Source organism: Hydra vulgaris, chromosome 12 (assembly GCF_038396675.1).
Source record: "Hydra vulgaris chromosome 12, alternate assembly HydraT2T_AEP".
NCBI lineage: Eukaryota > Metazoa > Cnidaria > Hydrozoa > Anthoathecata > Hydridae > Hydra > Hydra vulgaris.
Genome location: NC_088931.1, coordinates 51,374,455 through 51,399,335, shown reverse-complemented (window position 1 = coordinate 51,399,335; position 24,881 = coordinate 51,374,455). Strand labels below are relative to the sequence as shown.

At 24.1% G+C, this 24,881-nt stretch overlaps 1 protein-coding gene across 4 annotated transcripts in view; it reads right to left on the bottom strand.

The window, feature by feature from the left end:
• The window catches only part of LOC105849170 (uncharacterized), a 209,399-nt gene that overhangs the window by 85,805 nt on the left and 98,713 nt on the right, over positions 1 to 24,881 (bottom strand). For 3 of the 4 annotated variants that reach the window (XR_010642513.1, XM_065813632.1, XM_065813634.1), the window contains 11 exons: positions 19,501 to 20,031; positions 18,133 to 18,305; positions 16,620 to 16,737; positions 8,582 to 8,998; positions 6,579 to 6,671; positions 2,510 to 2,944; positions 1,917 to 2,164; positions 1,677 to 1,779; positions 972 to 1,287; positions 735 to 855; positions 419 to 563 (listed from right to left, as the gene is read on the bottom strand). Coding sequence is in view for 3 of the 4 variants with exons in the window: in XM_065813632.1 (XP_065669704.1) it covers positions 419 to 563; positions 735 to 855; positions 972 to 1,287; positions 1,677 to 1,779; positions 1,917 to 2,164; positions 2,510 to 2,944; positions 6,579 to 6,671; positions 8,582 to 8,998; positions 16,620 to 16,737; positions 18,133 to 18,305; positions 19,501 to 20,031 (2,700 nt within the window). In the remaining variant the exon portion in view is untranslated. The remainder of the gene's footprint in view (positions 1 to 418; positions 564 to 734; positions 856 to 971; positions 1,288 to 1,676; positions 1,780 to 1,916; positions 2,165 to 2,509; positions 2,945 to 6,578; positions 6,672 to 8,581; positions 8,999 to 16,619; positions 16,738 to 18,132; positions 18,306 to 19,500; positions 20,032 to 24,881) is intronic. The other variant, XM_065813633.1, reaches the window with a different exon arrangement.

Genomic DNA, 24,881 nt, shown 5'->3' with positions numbered 1-24,881 from the left:
GTTTATAGTAGCTTTTTTTTGCCCTGTTCCTTTTTCTCTTTTGTCATTTTATTTATTTAAATTGTTTGAACTTATTTTTGCTTTGTTTGTTGATGTTTTTTATTCTTCTATTTAAAAAATAAATTTTACGCTTTTCTTTTTCTTTATTTTTCTCTTTTTTTTTTCGTTTTCACTGTTAAAAGCCACCTCTGTCATACAAAATGTCATTGCAAATTATAAGTAGTAAAAAGTTAAATAATAAATACTAGACACCAATAATTTTTCAGAGAAAAAAAAATCTCATTTTACTAAAGAAAAAGATAAGAATAAATTGATACAAGTTTCACTGAATTTTAAAAAAACATTAAAAACTTATGTTTAATAAATTTCATATTCACACATACTATTAAAAAGTAATCCAAAATTTAGTATAAATTACCTGTCTTATTCATACATAACATTGTTGCTTTTAATGCAGAAGGAAACAATATTTCTTTGAACATTTGAAAACAGAATATGCTATTTTCCAAAACAATTGTCAGGCTTGAATTTTGTGGAAATTGAATTCCATCATAAACAATACTCTAGTTAACAAAAACATTACATTATGTAACTTTATTTTATCAAATTTAAATTTAAAAGTGAATTAAAAATATTTAAAAAAATATTTTTCAAGTATTTTTAAAAAGATTCTTTTATATAATGCTTATTTTAAACACAAACACTTTTTAAATTAAACAAAAATAGATATTTACGTTACTAAAATCCACTTCAAATGAAAGCTTTAAAAACTTTAGCTCATACTGAACAACCATGTAATGCCATTGTAACATTTGGTTTATGACAACATTTTTGGGTTGATTATCAACAAATATACTAAAAGCAGTTTAGAATTTTTTAAATATTAAACCCAACAATAACTAGAAAACTAAAGTTGCTTATGTTTTAAAAAAAGAAAAAAAAAACTAAAAACAACATTTTGATTTATTCACCTAATAGAAGAGGTTTGCTGATAAATCTTTATTTCTTTACCATATATAAAACTTAAAATTTGGTTTGGTGAATTTTCAACTTGGTACCAAAATGTAAATGTAAAATCTTTATTTAAATTTACTTCTAAAAAATTAAGTATTTTCTTTGAAACTTCTTCAATGTTTCCGTATATAGTTTGCAAAAAGTTGCTATTATGATCTGATGTGATTTTAGAGTTAGGAAAACCTGCAAATACTTCAGAAGATCCTCTAACATAGATTGCAGGATAAAGAAAGAACGAATTATTCAAGTATGTTAAGCCACTCTCAAAATCTGCTGTTAAATAAAAGTTTGTAAATCAAAAATTATTTTATAAATTTTCTATATCAATACAATTTAGCACAAACAAAAAAGAAAATTCAATTCTATACATATCTATATACAATATTGTCTGTATATATGAATGCAGCATAAGATACAAGCTAATAAAATCATACTAAAATAGGTCGCTCTGGGGACTTTAGAACATGCATTGACTTAAATTTTTTTTTCCCAAATATTTTCTTTACATCTTATATTTCTACTATTGAAAGAATAGTATTATATACTTATATACCTTATATTATTGATGTTAATACTTTTTATTTCTCTTTCATATAAATTTAATGTCATCTTGACAAGGGTTGCAAAAATCAATAATTAATTAATGTAAATACTTAAATTACCAGTTGGTTCATTTTCTCCCAGATTATTACAACTTAAAAACAGTATTGTGCCCAGTGCAATGTAACCAATTCCAATACCATTTTTTAAAGCAACAAACTTCACCTAAGTAAATTTAAATTACAAAAAAAAACTCAATAAATATAATTTAATATAAATATATATTGATTTAAAAGTATTTTTTAATTAAAATATAATGCAATATTTAATTAACTTTGATTTTTAAGAAGATTAATGCGTACTGATGAAACGTCATCATGATTTTGTAAACTGATAAAACTGGTAACCCATTGGTCAAGACCCTCTCGTCGGTAGAAAAAAGCTAATTCTTTTGTAATACGATTAGTGTAACCTAATACAACAAGACTCACAAATCCTGTTCCACCAAATTTAAACTGAAATGACAAACATGTACTAGTAACAGGTAAAGAAAAAGATTCCAGCAAATCTTGAGAGTCACTTTGAACTGCACTTGCATGTATGAAAGTAACTGTAAATTAAAAATATTTAAAATACTTTTAAATATAAAATTGCATAAATTAGATAAATGCTAACTGCATGATTTAAATTAAAATAATCATTATGCAAATGATTTTATTTAAACCTGCTTTCAGCCCAAAACAAATAAAAATTTATTATTTTTATACTAAAGTTTATTAAACTCTTGTGTACTTGTTTTTCAAAATTTATAGATTACATAAAAAAAAAATCTTAGGCTATATATTATTCAAGCTGTTACAAGATTATGTATATTTTCAAAAATGTATTAAATTTTTCAGAATACAAAATTGAAAAAAAAAAAGTGCAATAAATAATAAAAAAATTAGGATCTTACTGGGTTTAGGCAACAAGTATTTTATTACTAAAACACTTCCTGGTTGCAAAACAACACTATCAAACATAACTATGATTGTCAATGGTTTAGCATAATTTACAACTTTAAGCAGGTGATTAAGCAACAATGTTAAATCAGGACTATGAAAAGCCTCATTTGAAGTTACAGAGCCACACCATTTAGTTTCAACTTTCTCTGCATAGTTTTCAAGCTGCATTGTTATATTGGAACATGAATCACTTTTACTTGAAACTAAACTGCCTTCTATAAATACTTGTTGAAGCGATATTTCTTTAAAGTTCAAAATTATATTATCAAAATGTGCAGTAAAGTTATTGAAAATATACACACTAATTTCTTCTTCAAAATATTCATCATCATTCATTAAAAAAAAATCTGATACCCTGCTAGTATATTCAATAGTACTTGACAGTTCTACAAAATATAAAAAAACAACAGATAATAAATTTTAAGAACTAAAATACTTTTTTTCAAATATCTATAAAGCTTTATATTTTAAATAATATTGACATGTAGTTACATTTAATCAGTTAAAGTGGATTATATACCATAATTGAAATGTGTTAATATGAGCAAAGAGAATAATAATCGTAAAACAATTGTAATAGCAACAATAAAAACAACAATTACAATAGCAACAATAAAAACAATAATAAAAAATGAAGTAAATAATGATAATAATAAAAAAATAATCATAGTAATAATAAAACTAATAATAGTAATTTAAAAAGTATAGAAATAAAAAAATAGATTTAAAAACAAAATCATATAGAAGCAACTTTTTGATTCTATATAACTTTTATAATTTATTAAAAAGGCTATTATAGGAATGTTCTATGATTTTATGGATTGATATTTAACAGATTTAACACTGTATGTTATAAAACAATGATGACAAACAGTTAAGTTACTAACAAACAGTTAATCAATAATGTTGAACAGTTAAATTACTTGCAGATCAAAGATGATAAAGATAGAATGGTGAAAATAGACAATTCAAAAAAAAAACAAATTAACAGCTGAGTTCTCATGATAAAAGTATTCTAGATACAAAAAAAATTGTAAGAAAATCAGAAATAATTTTATTATCAGGTTAAATAACCTTAAAAAAACCTGTCACAAACATATCTAAGGTGTGAATTAATTTTAATACCAAGGTACTTTATAGAGTTAAAAGGCTTGACTATATGTCCATCATGTCTGAAATTTAAATAATTATAAACTTTAGTTTAGATCAAAAGAAATAATTTTAGTTTTGTTAGAACTAAAATCAGGCCTATAACAAGCTTTTTTGTTTTTGTTTGAAAATTTAACTTTATGTAAGGACATGAAGCAAATTCCAAGCATTTATATATTCATATTTATGTAAAGCTTTTCAAAAGTATTACCATTAGTGTGAGAGTGATGAGTTTATAACATTTTTATATACATTTTTTTTAACATTTTAAACTAAATTTAAGTTCATTAACAAGTTTCTAATGTCATGCAATAATGTCTTAGTGTTCAAAAATTATGACCATATAAATTTTGAGCAACCTTCCCAATTATTTAGGGGATTTAAAATACTATCTTTAATTAAGTTATAAGTTCGTTTGACAATCAAATTCTGTTCCTCATTTAAAAGTTTGGAGCAAAAATTAATTTAACTCTTTTTTCATGAAAAAGTATTCAAATAAGACTTAAAGTTTGTCAAGGAATAATGAAGAAAATTAACTCTTTATAAGTAACTTTGGTCTACAAGATCATTTGTATTTTTCAAAAATATTATATTATTGTTTAAATTATTCTTATTTTTATTATTATTAATTTGATAATTATCAAAATAATTTTTTTTTCAAATATAATTTCGTCATTGATTTTTTTTTTAATTACATAAAGACATTCTTTAATGAAGTGGTTGATTTTAAATTTTTATAATTTTTTATTTATTGAAATTAGCTGTTACAAATTATTTATTTTCCTTTGTAAAATATTCGAATGGCGGGGGCAAGAAGAAGACAAAAATAGTCTTATTGCCAAGCCCCTAAATATAGGTACATAATTAAGGCATTAAAAACTTGTCATTAAAAATTGATGATCATGTGTTTTTCTGAAGTTTGAGTTTATTTTAGTTGACAATTATAAATTTGTATTTTTTAAGAATATATCTAAAAAATTTATATTTATGTAGATGAAATCCAAATTCTCCGGCTTTAGTAGATTATTTTAGAAAATATAGAGAAATCTTTTCTTAAAATAACATACTAAAACAAAAGAAATATTGCATAAATAACAGAAATTTTGAATAACTTTATTTTTTAATATATAAATAAAATAACTTTAAAAAATATTATCCATTTTTTGCATTACTTTTGTACAAGATCCTGTCTAAGTTATTGTAAAATATAAGTAAATTTACTTTGTATAAATTACTTTTAATTTACTTCACAAATTATATAAAATGTAAGGTTATGTAATTTAAATTTTATTTAATATAATTTATTTTTAATAAAGATTTGTTATTGCTTTTAAAATAAAAAACTCCTACTTAAAAAATATTATTTTATTTGTATATTTAATTTACATTTGGTAGCATATAACTTTTATGAAATATACTTTCATATGTAAGTTATTTTTTTATATAATTTATTTTAATTAGTTACTTTTATAGGTAAATGTAAACTACAGTTTAAGGAACTTTTATGTCAAAAGTAATTAACTTTAAAATGTAAAAGTAAACAGCTTTTTTCATGTGACTTACTTTTACATGTAAAAGTAAATTACTTTCTGGTGTAATCTTCTTTTACATAACTTTTGAAAGTAAAAAAACTTACATTATTAAGTAAAAGTCATTTCAAAAAAATTAATTACTTATACAGAAATGTAAATTTACATAAAACGTTTAAAATTACTTGATTAATTTACTTTTTGATAAAAACTTACTAACTCGTACAAGTAAAAAAAAAATATGTGAAAGAGCCATTCCTACTCTTAATAAAGGAGTTTATTATGAAGTTTAGAAAAATGTTACTAATGAGTTTTTAGAATTTTAAGTTTGTGATTTAGTAACTAACATGTTGTTTTGGTGAATTTGCTAACAAACAGGACAGGACAAACAAATATGTGCTCAATTATAGATAACATGGGATTCATCGAAACTTAGTAGACCATAATGAAACTATTTAAATACTAAATTAACCAAGACAGACAAATATAAAATTGACCAACAGTGAAACCAACAGTGTTAAATCTTTTTTTTTTTTTAATAAATATAAAGATTTTACTTTTTAAGGAAAAGAAAATTTGATTTAAAATGCTGGCTTTCCTTCCCATTGTACCTATTGTTTCAAATAACTATTATATATTTTTATTAGTCAAATCAATTATTTAAAATTGTAATCTAAAAGCCAAGACAAAACTGATATATTGCTAATTTTAAAACTGAATTTGTTAAATCAAAGTCTTCATTATTTGTCATCTGCATAATTTAAATGACTTTGAATAAAATAAAATGAGTTTTATTTTATCTGCTTTTTTTAAACAAAAGCTGTAACACATTTAGTTTGAAATTAAGTTTTAAGATAAATTTAGAATTCAATTTCACATGCAAGATTGATCCATTTTATGCTTCCTTGGTATTTTTTAATACTGTTAATAAAGTATTAATTATATTTTATTATGTTGTATAAAAAATAAATATCTATTTATATTTCAAATTATATAAAGTATTATATATGTAAATATGTATAAAGTTTTATACATATATTTTACTATGTAAACAAAAAGCAACAGATATCTATTAAGAAGGTTTTTTTAGTTACAAAAAAATAAAGAAGTTAGAATAGTGAGTTTATTCATTAATGAAAACCTGTTATATTTTCTGCAGCCTGTTATATTACTGCAATCAATTTTCAGCACAATGTTTAAATAAAAAGTGCTTTTTAAATATTTTAATAAAATTCTATCGAAGACTAGAGTTTAATTTTTAAAAAATTGCCAACAGCAACCAAAAATATAAATTAACTAAATTTGATTGTGGCAAAAAAATGAATTACTTATTTAAACTTACCAAGCATTTCACATGGGCAAACCAAATTTTTACAATAGCAATCTGAACCAAATTTAAATCCTAATGGAGGTTTTGCATCTAAATTATTCCAGTCTAGAAAAAAGATTTTTCTTTAGTAAAATACTTATTTTACTAAAGAAAATTATATTTAATTTTATATTTTTAAATAAGTAATATTAATTTACAAACAGAAAATTATTAATATTTATTTAAAACAATAATTAAAATTAGTATTTAAAAAAATCTTTTTAAAAAAATAATTTTGAAATACTATAACTAACATACTTTATTAATATTGTTGAGGATATTTATTTATTTAGTTTATTAATATTGTAGAGGATATTTATTTATTTAGTTGCAAGGAGCCAAGTGGTTTAGTTGCAAGGAGCTCAGTGGTTTAGTTGCAAGGAGCTCAGTGGTTTTGAATTTAACTACAATTTACAACTATAATTTTAATATTTGTAAAAAATAATTAGGAGTTTAAAGTTGATCACTAATTTGACTTGTTAAACATTAAATTGTTTCAAATGAAACAGATAACAATTATATATACTGCTTTTATAAACATTTAGTGCCATATATATTTCATATATATATAATTATACTTCATGGACATAATACTTTTTTCATAAACATATCTTTTCAACTATTTTAAACAAAATAATTTCAAACTGTTTGAAATCTGGTTTTTATGTTTGAGCATATTTCATTTTTTTTTACAGAATTAATTCCAAACAAATGATTCTCATTATCACAAGACTTATTCTGTTCAATTTTAAGGCCACAAAATAATGTCTTAATATCAAGTTAGTATTTAAGTATTTAAAATTAATTGCTTTAAAATAGTTTAAAGCAAAGATAGCAAAGTAAGACTTCTGTGTGTTTTATGCTTGTAACTAAGACTTTGTTCACTATATGCAGAGAAAAAATTACATGATTTATCCAATCGTGTTTACATGATAATAATTACATGTAATCGTGTTTACATGAGCTAGTAACACCAGTGTTAAATGCCAGATATGTCAAATATGTCAAATGCCTTAAAAGTCAGAATATTGCGCAAATAAAGATTTTTTAAAATTAATAAAACTAATAACTGACAGACTTTCTAAAAATGGATAATGGAATAACTATTGCAAATATTTTTCCTTTTATTTGATTTAGATTTTGGTCTTTGCAACTTGCTAATCTAGAAACTGTAACTTTAGCAAGTTATTTATATTGCTTTCATGGTTTTTAATGGTTTTAATTTAAAACTGTTTTAACAAATTGTGTTTTGCATCATCATTATAAAATTGAAAAAACAAAAAAAAACGACAAAAAAAAAAAAAAAATTAGCTCAAATAGCTGACAAAATTACTTTTTTTACTTCTTGATGGGTCGTAAAATAACTTGTAAAAATCATAAGTAACTTGTTAAAATAATCATATTTTCATCAAATATAACCCTATTCATATCAACTTTATATTTTATTATGAAATTTATGAACTTTATCTTTTTCAGTTTTAGCAATTTTTTATAATATATGACAGAATATTTTATTCTTTAATAAATTTTTTTTTTTTTAAGCAAACATTGAAAAAAATCTATCCTATGAAAAAAATCTATTATTTGTAATTTTGATTCCCTTGAGGCTGCTAAAGACATTTAAATTTTAAGAAAATTTTTACTTTGTGAAAATAGTTTATTTGAATAAACTAATTTTAACTTAAATATTTAATTTCTATTTTAAGCAAGTTTTACAAAATTCAATTATCTTACAAAAATTTCTACTAAGTAAGTGCCGACCTGTTTAGTTTTCTCAAAAAATAGGGTAAAAATGGCATTAATTTTTAGTTATTTCTATGATTATTTCTTCCTAGTATAAATGCTTTCATTAAAAATTGTAAAAGATAAAATATCAGAACTAATAATTATTTTTTATAATTTGTTTTTTTTTCAAAACAAAAGAATATGTTTGTTGCACTTAGAAATCACTTTAAAAGCGTTTATAAACAAAATACCTGAAACTGTTTTGTTAAATAAACGAGATATCTCATTAGATGATAAAGGAGTAGACCACATCCTAATTCCAGATAGTGCTGCATTAAGATTTGAGTAATTGTAATAATCAGCATACACGAGTAGAAACTCATTATACAAACAAGGTCTTGAAGAAACACTTGAATAGTTTCCCACACTAATTAAATCATCATTGTGATACAAAAACAACGTATCATTTTGTTTATACCATACAACTGTCAGAGTATAGGGGACTGCAATTGGATTCTCCATGTATGCTACATACATACTGTCTTTTGCAACGACTGTAACTACAATGTTATTATCACTGTTTAACTGAATTTGAAAACCATTTCCTTGAGCTTTGTTTTCATAACCCCCAAGCCCAGCAGAAACAATTGGTGAAGTCATACCAATATCTGAAAAACAAAATCAAAATATGCAATAACATGTTTTTTGAAATTTTTTTTGTAAATTCATACAAATTAATAAAAAATGTGTTGAGATTTACAAAAATACTTTCTATTAAAAAAAAAATTTTTTTTGAAAAAATAAATTTTTCATAGCAAATTATTTCGAAGAATAAACAGCAGAGTAAAAACAAATAAAAAATTAACATAAAATCAACAAATAAAACAAACAATTTTATAGATTTTAATATTATAAAACTTAATATCTTTTTGTTATTGCTTAGGAAACAAACACAATGCATCGTGTTTGTTTAACTAAGGAAACAAACACAATGCATTGTGTTTGCTGAGAATTTTTTATGTTGCCTTTTAGCAAAACATGAGTAAAATTCTCACCTGAACATAATATTTTAAACCTTGTATAGCGCCACACTTTTTACTTAAGTCAGTAAAAAAATATTCTTTAATAAAACACTTTTAAACAAGTAAAAAAACTTATTTTAAAATTGTATTAACCTTTATTGAATAAAATACTTTCGATTTAGGGTTATTGTATCCTGCAAATATCTTCAAATAATCTTTATAATTAAATTTATGAAACTTTTTTTAATTGTTAAAAAAAAAAATTTTTTTGGTTTCAAAGTTGTAATTTAAAACAAAGCAATATCAAACATGCACCTAAAATAACGTTAATTTCCAATAGAAATTAATGTTGCATAATGTTGCTTTTTTTAACTATTATATTAAACTTAATGTTGCTTTTTTTAACTAAATAATATTAACATTTCTTGTTTGTTTGTTTTTATTTTGGTATTTTGTTTAATGAAGCTCAATGATCAATTGACTTTTATTACTTATCTTATTTTTATTACTTATTTTATTTTTATTACTTATTTACTTTTACTACTTATTATATATTTATACTAGATCCAAATAAACATTATTACTTATTTAAGGCCCTATCTGCAAAAGTAATCCATGTTTCCATTTGTCTTTATATTGCCATTCATTTTTTTTTTTTTAAATGTTGACTCTACTAAATGAAACTACTCAGTTGCATGCTAGATTCAAATAAACATTTATTTTATTTTGATCTAGCATGCAACTAGTTAGCTTCTAGAGATTTAAAAACTAATATTAAATTAATTAGTATGGAAATACTATGGTTAAATATTGACACAAAATTGCAAAGTTATCAACGATGAACATTCTTACCATAGCCAACATTTTTGATAGAAAAATAAAAAGTCCTTAGGTGCAGGACATTTATCAAAAATTCACAAGGTTAGAATTTCTAAATAAATATTGTAAATATTATAAATATTGTACTATCAAGTTGTATAATTTTATCATAAAACTCTCTTTATGATAGAATCAATTAACCAGTTATTAGATCCTGTAGAAATTTTACTTAAAAAATGTGGTAGACAAGATCTTTGTTTAGATAATGATGAACAAGCCTTGATTTCAGAATTGGTTAAATTTTTAAAACCGTTTGAATCATTAACCCATGTAGTCGGCTGGAAATTCACTTTCTATTTCGCCATTAGTTAAACACAAAATACTAAAGCTTCTTTCAATTAATTCTTGTAATTTGAATGAAATAAAAAAACTAAAGGAATGTTGCTCTAAAAAAATTGACCAAGGACTTAAGTTGTCAACTTCTGCAAAAATATGCTGTTTTTTAGATCCAGCCACAACAATTTTATTCACAAGAGATAAAATAAAGGAAAGTTTGTTGGAGAATGCTTAAAATATAAAAGTGACCCAATTAGATTTAATTCAAGGTATTCTATGTCTTTAGAACTATTAACATCAATAAAAGAAGTTTTTGTTTTGGAAAAAATTACTGTAACACAAATAAATTTTATTATAAAAACTACTAATTTTTTTATATTATTTAATTGTGGAACACGGAGTAGTTATTTATAATTGTTAGACATTTTGAAATACTTTATCAACTCATTGAGTTCATCAAGTATCATTTGTTTATTATTGATATCACTTTTTATTAAATTTATTTATCTGTTTTTAGTTATATCAGAGTCAGAAAATGATAAAGATTCAAAAACATGTCCTAGCGCTAAGCAACAACTACTTCAACTACTGGACTGTTTATTATTTTGGCGAAATCATCATGCAAAGTATCCACACTTACCAGTGCTTGCAAAAGAGTATTTTAGTATACCAACCTCGAGTGTATCAGTGGAGTACATGTTTTCATTAACTGGATTGATTTTGAACTCAAAAAGAAGAAATTTAAGTTCATCCAACATGAACATGACTCTATTCATGACAATATCAGTCTAACTTGATTTTTAATTTTAATTGAAAAATGAAAGTTGTCTTAATTTAAGCTTAAATTTGTTTTCTTTTTGTCAAAAACAATACTAATTATATTTCAGAGCAATTTGCGCAATCAGAAGCCAGCAATTTTATTGGTCAGCCAGTATCAGCTAGTTGGTCAAGTTGCTAAGCTTTTAGCCATCTGATATAAATGTCAGCTAGCAAGATACATGTTCTAAGTATGGCTTTAGAATCTACCTAATATGCATCAAGCCAATCAACAATTTATTTAGGATAGAAATAAAAAAGATAAGTATGCTTTCAATCTTCTTTGCTTTGCTGCATTTTTAAACCTTTTAAAAATGTCACACATTTTGGATACAACATAGACTGATAAAATTCCACTTGAAGCTATTTACAAAATTCCTTTTAGAGAAACAGCATATTTATTATACTTTTTTATGTCAATTTTTTATTTTACATCTTTAAAACTTTCGTGGCTGTTCCATCATCATCGCAAGTCAACTCAAATAATCAAAAAAAAAAAGAAAAAAAATTTTATATTCTTTAAAAAATTTTAATTTTTTTTAAACAGCAAAACATTATCTATTAAACACACCAAAAAAAATTTTTTTATTATAAATAATTTTTTCATTGTTTAAATGTATTTCATTTACTATTTAATATAACTTCTTTTTCAAATAATTTATAATACTAGGGTTAAAAATTTTTGGGAAAATTTACTCAAGTTTTTGGAAATATTTAAAATCTTTTTTGTGATAAACTTATATAGTTTTATAATATTCATTTCCTTGTTTCACAAATATACATTTTATCATTGTAACATTTGGAAATTCTTTGATTATTTCAACAAAAAATATTAAATAATACAAACCCACAAGCAAAAAATCTTTAAATCAAGTTTATAAATATAAGCATCAAGCATTTTTTTTTTAAAACAAAACGCTAAAGTTTTATTTTTTTTATATGTAATTAAATTTTTGTATACGTATACTAACTTTATGAAACAACAAAAAGGAGATTTTTTCCAAGTTAGCTTGTCATTTGAGATTGTGTATAACATATTTCTAGATTTTATTTCTGTTAACTATGGTGTAAAATATTCACAAAATACAAAGAACAAAATCTGTTTTAGATTAAACAGTTTTATTGTGTATTAATTTTGTAGTGTTTTTTAGAAACAAAAATTTTTATGTGTAAAAATTGTATATAAAATTTTATAAAATATTGGAAGATTTTAATATATAAAGGTTGCATTTAAAACATTGTTATAAAAGGTACATGTTATAAATGCACTAGCTGTGTTAGATTATAATAATTTATCTAAAATTGACATTAGCAAACACATTTGATTTATATATTCAGTAAAATAATAATAAATTAATTTGCTTTGTATAATACTTATAAAACATAAACGTACACACAAATCACCCACTTGGCAGTATTGGTTGAAAAATACAGTATACATTTAAACCATGTTAAAAAATAGCATAATTTTTTAATTTATTGATTTATAAAGTAAAAATTGCCTTAGCAAGGTTGTGGGGAGTGAGACTCAATCTTAAAAGTACTTATTTAAACTTAGCAGAGGAACTAATGACCTCGAAAATTATTTTATTTTTATTGCTAAATATATTTTTAAATAGTTCAAATTGAGAAACAAATTTTTTTTAACTTTTTGTCTTACATTAATAAATAACATCTTTTAAACAAGAAAAAATTTTAAAATACTGTAAATATTCAATCAAGTCTTTATATATATAATTTTACAATTTTCAGTAACTTTTAGGCCAATTTTATAGACATTGAAAAATGTCCCATCCCCTTTGAATATGGGGGTGCAAATTATGCTTAGCCTTAAACAAAGGTTGCTACAGTAATGAACATCAATATGCTTAGCAAAAGACAGGATAAAACAATTTTCGAAAACTTTGAAAACAAATTAAAATAGTTACAATAAAAAAAAACTTAACAAAATACCAAATAAAGTGTTTTTTAAAGAGGGCTTTCTAAAATTTATATAATCTGCTTCACAATATTTTACCATAAAGTTGTCCATAACAACTGCCTAAAAAACACATACAATTTTACCCATAAACTGTAAAATTCCTTATCTTATTTTGAAAATTTCCAAAAGTTTCAGAAGTTTCCCCCAGTTGAAAATTTCCAGGAAATTTTTAACCCTATATAATATTGGAAAAAATTGCCGTTTTTTTATTTTCATTAACAAACTTGAAAAAAATCCAGTTAATGTTGGAAAAAAGAACATTTTTAAGTTTATTTTAAATGAAAATATGAATCATAATCATAAATTTATTAATGACATTTATTATGTTTCTTTTGTTCAAATTTTTTCTTAATAAGGCTACAGAATGATAATGTGCAGTAAAAAAGTTATGTTAGTAATGTTAACACCTACAACCATCAGTTGCTATAAAAAAATGTCAATAATAGTCAGAAGACTGGTTAGATCAAACTATGTGATACAGTTAAAGTTATAAATGATAGACCAGATTATGTGATACATTTAATGTGATAAATGATATAATGATGACAAAAAAAAAATATTATTTAATAAAAATGATAAATCTATATACTCCAATACTATAAACTTTTTTTTCTTGTCTTGAGAAAAAGTCTTGAGAGGAAAGAAAATATTGTTTAATAACAATGATAAAACTATATAGTTGCCAATCTTGACTCTGATCTCTCTACTTTAACAGCTTGGGACTTGTAGTGACTAATGATATTTTAACTGCAACATAACTTAGTTATTTACTGTAAACAACTATTCTATCCTGCTAATACTGAGCCACTTTCCCATTGTTGCAATGTTGCATGTCTTTCTCTTTTCAACAAATACTGAATTATTATGGTACTAGGGAGTGAATTACTTAACAAAATTAAAAAAAATGCATCTAGTAAAAATGATAAGTGACTTATTTACATTCGGCAGATAATTTTTATATTCTCAGTCTGATGTAAAGAACAGCTAAGTAAGATGTTGAAAACTACAAAGAAAATGCAGTTTGATTTTTTCTATGTTTTTCACCATGTCATAAATAAATAAGAAAATAGTAATATGGAAACCATGTTAATTTCCTTATTATTCTTAATTAATCTTGATAATCTTAATTAATTATGTCATGGAAATATTGAGGCTGAAAATTACAACAAAAATCACCCTAGAGGCAAAAATAAAAAAATAACCAGAAGGCAATATTATTTCATTTTACATTTGGTGTCATCCCCTGTACGAACAGCAGGACAATTAAGGACTTAACTGAAATTACCTGTTACCACAAGACGTGTCCAACAAATTTGATTAAAATCAAGGCAATTCCAGTTGAAAAAAATGATCACAAAACCACCATTTATAAAAAAACATAAAAGTGCAAGAATTAAGTTTGCCAAGGACCACATTGGGATGCAATATGGAAAATTATGTTTTTTTTTCTTAAATTCTTAACTTAGATGGACCTTATGGTTTTAAGTATTATTGACATGATTTGAAAAAAAAAGATAGCATTATTATGAGTGATAATTTTAAATGAGGGACAGTTATGGTGTGGGCTGCACTTCAGTTCCACAGCAAAATTCCAATATGTTTTATTACAACAAAAATGAATGCAAGAAATTAAAAAGATCTTTAAGAGGATGTATTAATTAAGTTTAGTGAAGGTTTATCTACTGTGATTAGAATTTTCCAAAAAGATAATGCGGCGATTCACATGAAACAAAGTGTAAAACAGAGGTTCCAGGAAAAAAATGTACATGTTTTGATTGGCCATCATGCTTACCCAACTTGAACCCTATTGAAAATTTATGAGGAATATTTGCATGAACTAAATATGGAAATTTGCGACAGTATAATACAATAAAAGAACTTGAAACTTCTATCCTACTAGAATAAAACAGTATTTCAAAGGTTTGTTTGAAAAATCTTATAAAAAAGGATAAAAAAGCAAATCTTTGAATTAAATAGTGTAAAAGGTGGTAGCACACATTATTAAAAACTAAAGTAATTAAAAAGTCATTATTTAAAACAAAATGTATAAAAGTTTACTTTTGATGTAACTATTGAAATTTCATGTTTTTTTTTCGAAATATTTCTAACTTTTAAATTTTTACAAAATAAATTATTAGCTGTTTTTTATTAAATCATTATTTGCTTATTTTTTTATTCCTAACAACTACTGGAATAAATTTAAAAAAAAACTTTAATCAAAAATGCAAATACTTCAAGAATTCATTTTTATGTACAAATTGTAGATGGAACTATCAAAATTTTGCTGAGTTGATATATTTCAATCAATTAATATATTTCTGAAATAGTTTTTACACTTCATGGATATTTACAAAAAGAACATATACTAATCTTAGGTAAAGTTAATAATAATAACATTAATAAAAATAAAGTACATTATGATAATAGTAATTAATAAGGTAACAGCATTAATAATTCTGTTACATTATTGATTAATTTAATAATAAAAGAGTGGTATTAATCACCTATAATTAATAGTCAAGTCAGAATCATAAAAAATTTGGAGTGATATATAAATGCATTCATAAAAGATTTATTATGATAGAAACATGAGCCAAAATAATAATATACTATATAAATAATAATAATAAACACACAATTTTTTTGAAACTGTTATGTATGTACTTTATGGATGCCCCCTAACTTATATTACCTGCTAATAAAGAGAAGGGAGTATTAATTAACGGAAGGGCTGGAAACTTTCAAAACTTAAAATTTCTAATTACAACTTGAAATTTATTTTGTATTCATCATCTGCGTAAAAGATTCTTATGTTATGAACCTATTTACCTAATTAATTTGACACGTACACTAAAATATCATTAAAAAAGATGTTAAAATATCAATATTGATTAATAAAATTATTAAAGTAAAAAAAATCAATAAAAATCAATAAATTTCTATCATTTATTTGAGAATATATAAATAAGTAGATTATATCTGGAATAAGTTTATATATCTAAAGTATAAAAAGACAATGACCCATTTTATGGGTCCAGACAGCTAGTAATAACAATAATAACAATGATAACACAAATAATAATTCAATAAATAACAATAATCATGACAAAAAATTGTAATCTAATAATACTAGAAATACACGTATATAAATACACGCTCACACACAAACACCCACACTTATATACATACACAAATTTATATTTATAGTTTATTGTATTTATTTAAAAGGAGTGAAATAAGTTTCTTTTAATTTTATACTTTAATATTTTATGGACTTGAGTCCATAAGTAACAGAACAATGTTTTAAATACCTACATTTACTTCCATAAAATTGAATGTCAGGTGCATTATTTAAATAAGTCACATTCAAAACATTTGCCATAGTAATACCATTTAATGTAATGTATTGATATTCTCCTCCCTCTAGTTCAAACTAAAACAAAAATTGAGCAAGTTGAAAACAATTTATATATATATATATATATATATATATATATATATATATATATATATATATATATATATATATATATATATATATATACATATATATATATATATATATATATATATATATATATATATATATATATATATATATATATATATATATTTGTTTCACTTACCAAATAATAGGGAACTTAATGTAAAAAAAAAAATACCAAGTTATTAATATTTAACTGATACTAAAAAATAATAAAAAAATAAAACCTAAATATAAAACTGTATTGGAAAACCTATGGAAAGTTTTACCAATGCACATAGTGCTTTGATAATGGGTAGATGTTGGGCATGAGATAGTAGAAATGATTGACAGAAGACTTGAAAAGTTGTATGTTGTATGAGTAAGAAAACCATGAATATGGGTTGGAGTTCTAAAGCATTGATTGCAATTAAGAACTAAATGAACAAATATTTATAGAGCATAAAAGGACAGAAACAGTAAAAAATTGCAATTTTGCAATATGGCAAGCCAAACAAGTTTTAGTTTATAGAACTAGAGACAATAGCTCATTTGAGCTGCAACCATGATAGTATTTTTAGAAAAGAAAAAGAGATGTAACCTTACACCAATCGGATAGTGGTTTAAGTTTGGCAAATAGATCAGAACCAACCATGTTTACAATGAATTTTTGGACCTTGTCTAGAAGAGAAAGTGCATCATTAGAAGAACCAGACAATTATAACAACAGTAGTACAAGTCCAAATATGACAATATTTTTCCATACAAAAACAAATAAGAAATTTGTAGAGGAGAATGAAATTGAATGAATAAAATTAAGAGTAAGAAAATGACAGATACAATAATGAGAGCAGATGCTAACTTTGAAATGGATTGTATATATAGATGAGAATGTTAGTATTGAATAATGCTTTTTCAAACGAGCAATTAAACAACTTTTAGATGATCTTTTTTCCTGCATTGATGTTAACTAATAGTAAAACATGGCATCTAAATGTAATGTCAGTTGCAGTAGCTTTAGTTATCTTGTAAACTTTTGCATTGATATGTTTAAAATAAAACGCCATAACAAGTTGGTAAGAATTGTTTTTATATAAGTATTAGATTTGTAATGACATTTCATGAAATATATATATATATATATATATAGGATAAAAGTAATAAAAAAAAGTTTAAAACAAGTTTGTCAAGCATAGACACCACATACAGCTTGACAAATTTATTTACATGGTAATAGTTTTAAGAATAAAAAAGAAATATTTAATGATGTAAGAAAAAATATCTTAAGCATTATATAAATAATTTTTTTAAATTTTAGACAAAAAATATTCATTAAGGTACTTGGAATTGTAAAAGAAAAACTACCTCATTAACATATAAATATTGATCTTGAATAAAAACATCAGAAGATAAAACAGATAAAACAAATGTTTCTTTTACTATATCATTATTTTTCATCTCTATTCCAGTAATATAAAATTTGTCATCAAAAGTGAATATTCTTGACTTAAATGTTGAAACATATGTTAATAATGTTTCTAAAAAGAAAAAAGTTTTAAAAAATTATATAATTTTAATAAAAATAAAACTAGTAAATATAATGTTTTCATCTGACTAATACTAAAAAATGAAAAGTCCTAATTCAATGTTAGTTATAATATTTTGTTACATAGTTTAAAATATAGTCAATATTTTAAATGAAAATAAATTTGAAAAAATGGAATTATCAAATTCTTTGGAAGCAGAAGTTGTTGATAGTGATTTTTTTTATTTTAAACCATTAGTAGTGGCACAAAAAAAACTAAAGTAATTCTCTGCATACTTAGTAAAGAAACAATACTTTGTAAAAAAACTGAAATAAGTCTCTACTTAGCAAAGAAAACAATAGCCATTTAATGTTGTTTAACCAAGATATCATATAAAAAAAGTTTACATTTTTTAAATACTGATATAAGATGATGAGTGCATATGCATATTATATTTAAATAAATAAATATATATATATATATATATATATATATATATATATATATATATACATACATACATACATATAAATGTATATATATATATATATATATATATATATATATATATATATATATTTATATAAGGGACACCGAGGCTAGTTGGCAGCAGGGGTAAGTTGACGAATTGCGTTTATTTGCAAAACCTTTCATCAGAAAGTGCAAATATACTCAAGAAACCTTCGTAGTTGACCATTTCATCTTTCATTGTAGTATTGTAAGGATTTGCACATGTGCATAAAAGATATTGTGATTTATGTGTTTTTTCCACATTTTTGTAACTTTTACAAAATTATATTCAGTGGTGGGGTAAGTTGGCACAAATTTTTTTTGTAAATGAATGCAGCTTTAAAAGTTACCCAAATTCATACTCTTTGGGACTACACTTTAATATTTTTAAAAAAATGTGCCATTAGGGCTATAGAGCTCATAGAGTAAAAACCAAGTCAACTAGCTTCGGTCTCCTTTTTATATATATATATATATATATATATATATATATATATATATATATATATATATATATATATATATATATATAATAAACATTTTTTTTTAATTTTATGTTATTTGTTATGCTTGCAAAAACATAAAAAATGTCATAAAGTACAAAATGTAAAAAGTAATATACTATAAAACTCATACTATTTTATTACACTAAATTGTATATCATTGATTTACAAAAAATTTATATGAAAAAACAAACCTATTTCTTTATATGTTATGTTTAATTGAACTTGATCTTTTTTTGCTTTACAATAGGTATCAAATCTTCCTTCATTTTCAGGCATCACAATTATACCAATATAATTTACTGGGTCAGAATAATTATTTAAAGCATTGTTAAAGAGATTAAATAAATCAATGCTGTTGTCTTTAGGATTCATAACAAAATTCACAAATTGTTTATTTGAAAGATACAATTTTGAGTAATTATACAACATGTTTTTTAGATCTATAAATGTATTATTAAATGATGCATCTTTTGACACTAGCAAATAAACACGCATTTTAAACTCATTTTCATTATCATTATAGCTATAAGTACTACTGATCAAAAAATTTAAACTTGTAATTTCTAAAAGTGGGTTAACTTTATACATAAATGCAGATGTTATTGGACAATCTTGCCTTTGCCCAAAAACAATAAAATCATTGAATTCCGTTTCAAAATAATCCAGATTTATAGCTGTATTGAAAGTCACAGCAGAATTCAAATTGAATAACTGAAGTTGATCTAAACATTGAAAAACAAATTATTGACAATAAGTTAAAAATAGATGACAAACTAAAATTAAATTTTTAAAAATCTTTTTAAGATATACTGACAAAAACTAAATAATTTGCATTACATTACATAAATCATTACTGCTGCAAATCCACACAATCCAATGATACTTTTAAAAAATGCACTTCTTTCGGTATAAAAAGCTTTTTTATTTGGTTTGTTTTTGCATACAAAAAATTGTTATTTGATGTTTTGTTGTACATAATTGTTAAATGTATTTGAAGTTCAAGACAAAAAACAAAACTTTTTTTTTTTATGAAAAATTTTTTATTAAACATTATTTTGCATATATTAGGTTTCTAAAAATCTAATAATTCTTAAATTAAATCTAAAAACATAAAAATGACTTAATAATGAACATAAGAGACCATATTCCTAAAATAAGTATGCTATTTGATCAAATATTTAGTCAATTAATAATTGAAACAAGTTGCTTGTTTCTAGAATACATGTAGTTTTATAATAATATAAAAATACTAACCTTGGATATCTAAGTTTTTATACCTACCTATTTACAAACTTAAATTCATTTAAAAACCTCAATTTTATCACTTATACATGATTTCCATCCTGAGAAACAGGTAAATCCATTATTAGACATCCTAATGACTTTGGCTTCTATTGCTAAAGTTATACTTTAGCGCTAGAAATTAATCACTTTAATCAATTTGGCATCCTGATAACATTCCTGATATGATGATATATGTAATATACAAGTATTATCCAATAATCACTCCAATATTATCAAAATTATTTAACAAGTGTTTAATTAAACAGGTAAAAACCTGCTGGAAAATGACATATGTGGTTTGAATTTTAAAAAATTTGGAGCACCTTTGTTGCTTTGACCCTGCTATTTGTTGACAAAATTATTTTTCAAATATTCAAAAAATCTTTGAGTTTTTAATAAACTCTTCTTTTTATTTTATTTTTAACATCTCTATCCCAGGCTCCCAGATAGAGGGTTTAGGTTTATTTTATTTTATTTTCAATGTAAACGTTTGCACTGCTCCCAGATAGAGGGTTTAGGTTGAAAGTGAAGGTAAAAATTTTATTTGGTAGAAATAACAGAAAGACATACTCAAAAACCGTAGCCACAAATCAAAATTGGACCTGCTCCTAAATTTAAATTTCATGTTTCTTTTTTTTTTTTTTGGTAACTAATTACCAATAAAAAAAACTACAGATAGCCTAATAAATTTCAAAATATAACAAGAATACATTTATTTTTTAGAATTATATATGTTATATATATTTATATATATGTAAACATATATATTTAAAATTGAAAATGTGTGTGTAAAGTATTTAATGTATTTTAGCAAGAAAAAAATTAAGATGAAAAATTAAGGAAAAAAGTAAATAAATCAGAAAAGAAATCATCAGGAGTAAAAAGATATAATATGTTTTGGATGTTGCAACAGAAACAAACAATATATACCCCTAAAAAATCCAGATCAAATTGCTTTAAAAAAATCTAGAAAGGAAGCATATAGATAAAGGTTTTGATGTTAAAGTGAACTCCTTTCCTACTGGAATGGGTCCAAAGTGCAAAACTGCAACATATAAGAAAGACGTATTTATCTTTTTTAGTCATTTAAATCTATCAATTTTTGTAAAAATAGTTTTAGTTTGTAAAATGCAAGATATAAAAATTTTTTACAGAGAGGAAAAAATGTTAAAAGTGCAGATATATTTAGGCAAAAAGGAAGAGTTACTATTTCAATACTTGGCAGAATACAAGTGGTGTCTGATCTTTATGTCAATGTCCAATCTGTAGTCTGTCAAGAGACACTAGAATTAACATAGAGATGAATTTAAACGAGTACATTGACCCCATCTTACCATAGGAATAAAAAGTAGTTCATATTCAAGTTCTTATACTAATGCCTCGATGTATGGAGACTGTTTTCAATATATAGGAAGAGGTATTAGACACCCTTGCAATAAAAAATCAACTGCTAAAAACTTAGAAAAAATGATTTCAAAAGATCTTAAATTATCTGAACAGGTAACATCAAAAATTCTAAAAACAATTATTGGGGATGAAAAAGAGGGTAAGGTTATACTATCAACATGTAAAACATCATTACATGAACACCTTGGAGAGAGAAACTCTACAAAAAAAAGTTAGTTTAGACACAGTACTTAATATCAAAAAAATACATGATCTGCCTGAATGCATTAATAAAATTATGTTGACTGAAATAAGAAAAAATGTTGGTCAATCAGGAATTGAAACCAATGTGTAGATTGGTGTAAATAGAAAGTCCTATTCATTAAATCAATTTTATTGCATTCAGCAGTTGACATTCCAGCAAGGTACTAACCACACAAAAGATGTAGAATATGTGGAAGATATAGCTATGCTTGTTGATGAAATATGCAAACAAAGAGGTATTGTTCTCTAAAAATCGATTGTGAGAATTGGTATAGACAGTGGCCAAGGGTCAATTAAAGTTGTTATGAGCCTTTTTTCAATCAGAAAAACTTAAGAATCAATTAAGGAACCAAAAGGACTCTGGTGTAAACAAAGTTATTTCATTGGCCATTGTCTGACATGTTAAAGAAAGCAGCTACAATTTAGCCCAAATTGTCCACCTTCTCAATTTGTATGAATGGAAGTACTACCTTGCATCAGATCTTAAGCATATAAATATCATGTTAGGATTATCTGCCCATGGTGGGAAATATGCATATGTTTATTGTATTGGTGCAAACAACAAATTAGAAGAATTTAGAACCTTTGGTAGTTTATCCTATAAGTATCAACGTTTTGTTGATACAGGGTAACCACACAAGTTGATGCAAAACTTTTTTAATGTCATCAACTTATGTCTTTTTGATGAGAGCATGGACAGCCTAAAGTTATTCCTCCAACAGAGCTACATCTCTACAAGCATATTATCAACAGGTGTCAAGAATACTATTTTCAAATAGGACCTTATCTAAGTTCTTAGAAGAAAAAACTGTTACTCGGCGTGGCTATATTATTATCTAGTTGAGTAAATGAAAATTATTATTTAAAAAAATAAGACTTTCATTAGGTTTAGTGTCTTGGAAAGTAATCCTTCTTATGGAACAAAACTGAGAAGAATGGCTGAAACATACATTTCAAGAAGAGTGTAAAGGTTATGAATTGGATAACAGTTGGTTAAGGTGAAGAACTTATATATAGACAGGAAAAAATAAAGAGTGAGGGTGCTAAAAACATTTTTTAGATTTTATTAAAACTAATTTTAATGGCTTCAATATTTTCTTAACCCTATATATGGTAAAATGATTTTAAATGCTAACACAACTGTTAACATATAACTGTTATTATTTTAAAAAAATATTAATTTTGCAGTGGTATTCTGTTGATTTGGCATCATTTGCTACTATTAAGATTAAACATTTTGAAATAACAGACTTAAAGGTTGATGGGTCAGGGAGGGGGTGTAACACCGAAGCCCCCTACATTTTTAAAAGTGAGGGGGCTGAAGCACCCAAAGCTCCGCCTATTCCACCAGCATTACATTTATACATTATCATTATATTTTTAATTTTTAAGATTACTTCTGCTCCATAAGGTCTAATTAAGCTATCTGCAGCACCAAAGACAACAAGGCTATGTAGGGAAAATATTGTCGCTATTAAAAATTTTAAAAACCATCAAATTCTCATTTTAGGAGCGGCTTTTATTTTAATTTTTGTTTAGCAATAATCTACTATACCCACCTGATAATTCTGTGAAGAAAAAGTCCAGGTACCTTCACCTTCAACCTAATCCCCTATCTGGGAGCAGTGTGAGTCTAACAACTTTCAATCTAATCTTTTCTCTTATTCTGTATCTGATTTGTGAAGTGTAATAAAAAAAAGGTTTTTGTTATAAATTAGACACAAACAGACAAAGGATATTCTTCATATTAAATGCTTTCATAAAAGTTTAGTATGGCGGAATTCTTTTCATATAATTTAGTTAGGTAATTTTTAAAAAGTAATTGCATAATTCTTTTTTAATTGCAGTGCTAAATCACCCTTAATATAAGATACTCTCATTCATTTAAAAATTTTTCGGGAGTACTTGATAGTACAATTCCGTCTTAAACCTGTGTTCTTTATCCCCTAAAATATAATCTTACTAGAAGTCTTGCCTAAAAAGAGACTTGATTTCTTGATTAAAAAAAACTATATACTCCAGTCTTAATATAAAGTTATTATGATGGTTGTCTGTTGAAGAAAAGGTTGATGATATAGATCAACCTTTTCTTCAACAGACAGCAGACAAATTATATCCTTTTTCTAAAAAAAGCTTAGACTTTGCAGTAGGTAATGATTCTTAACTATTTTAAAGACTCAGATTACTGCAAATAATAATTGCCACAATCTTTATGAAATAAGATATTTTTTCTGCAGCTATTCCGTTACACTCAAAAATATAACTTATTTAGTTTCTCAGTAGATTCAAAAACAAGTCTGTTGAAAATACGCATATTAAAACTTCAATCAACAGATATCTTGTTTATCAACTCTCTTTTTGTTTATCAACTCCTATTATATTTATTAACTCTGTTCTTGTTTATCAATTTTCCCCTTGATTTGCAACTCTCTTCTTTTTTTATTAATTCTTTTCTTGCTTATCATTTCTCTTCTTGTTTAACATTTCTTTTCTTGTTTATCAAATCACATTTTACTTGTCAACACCTTTCTTGTTTTTCAACTTTTTTCTTGTTTACCAACTCTTTTCTTCTTTATCAACTTTCTTCTTGTTTATCAACTTATTTCTTCTTTACAATCTTTATTCTTGTTTTTTAACT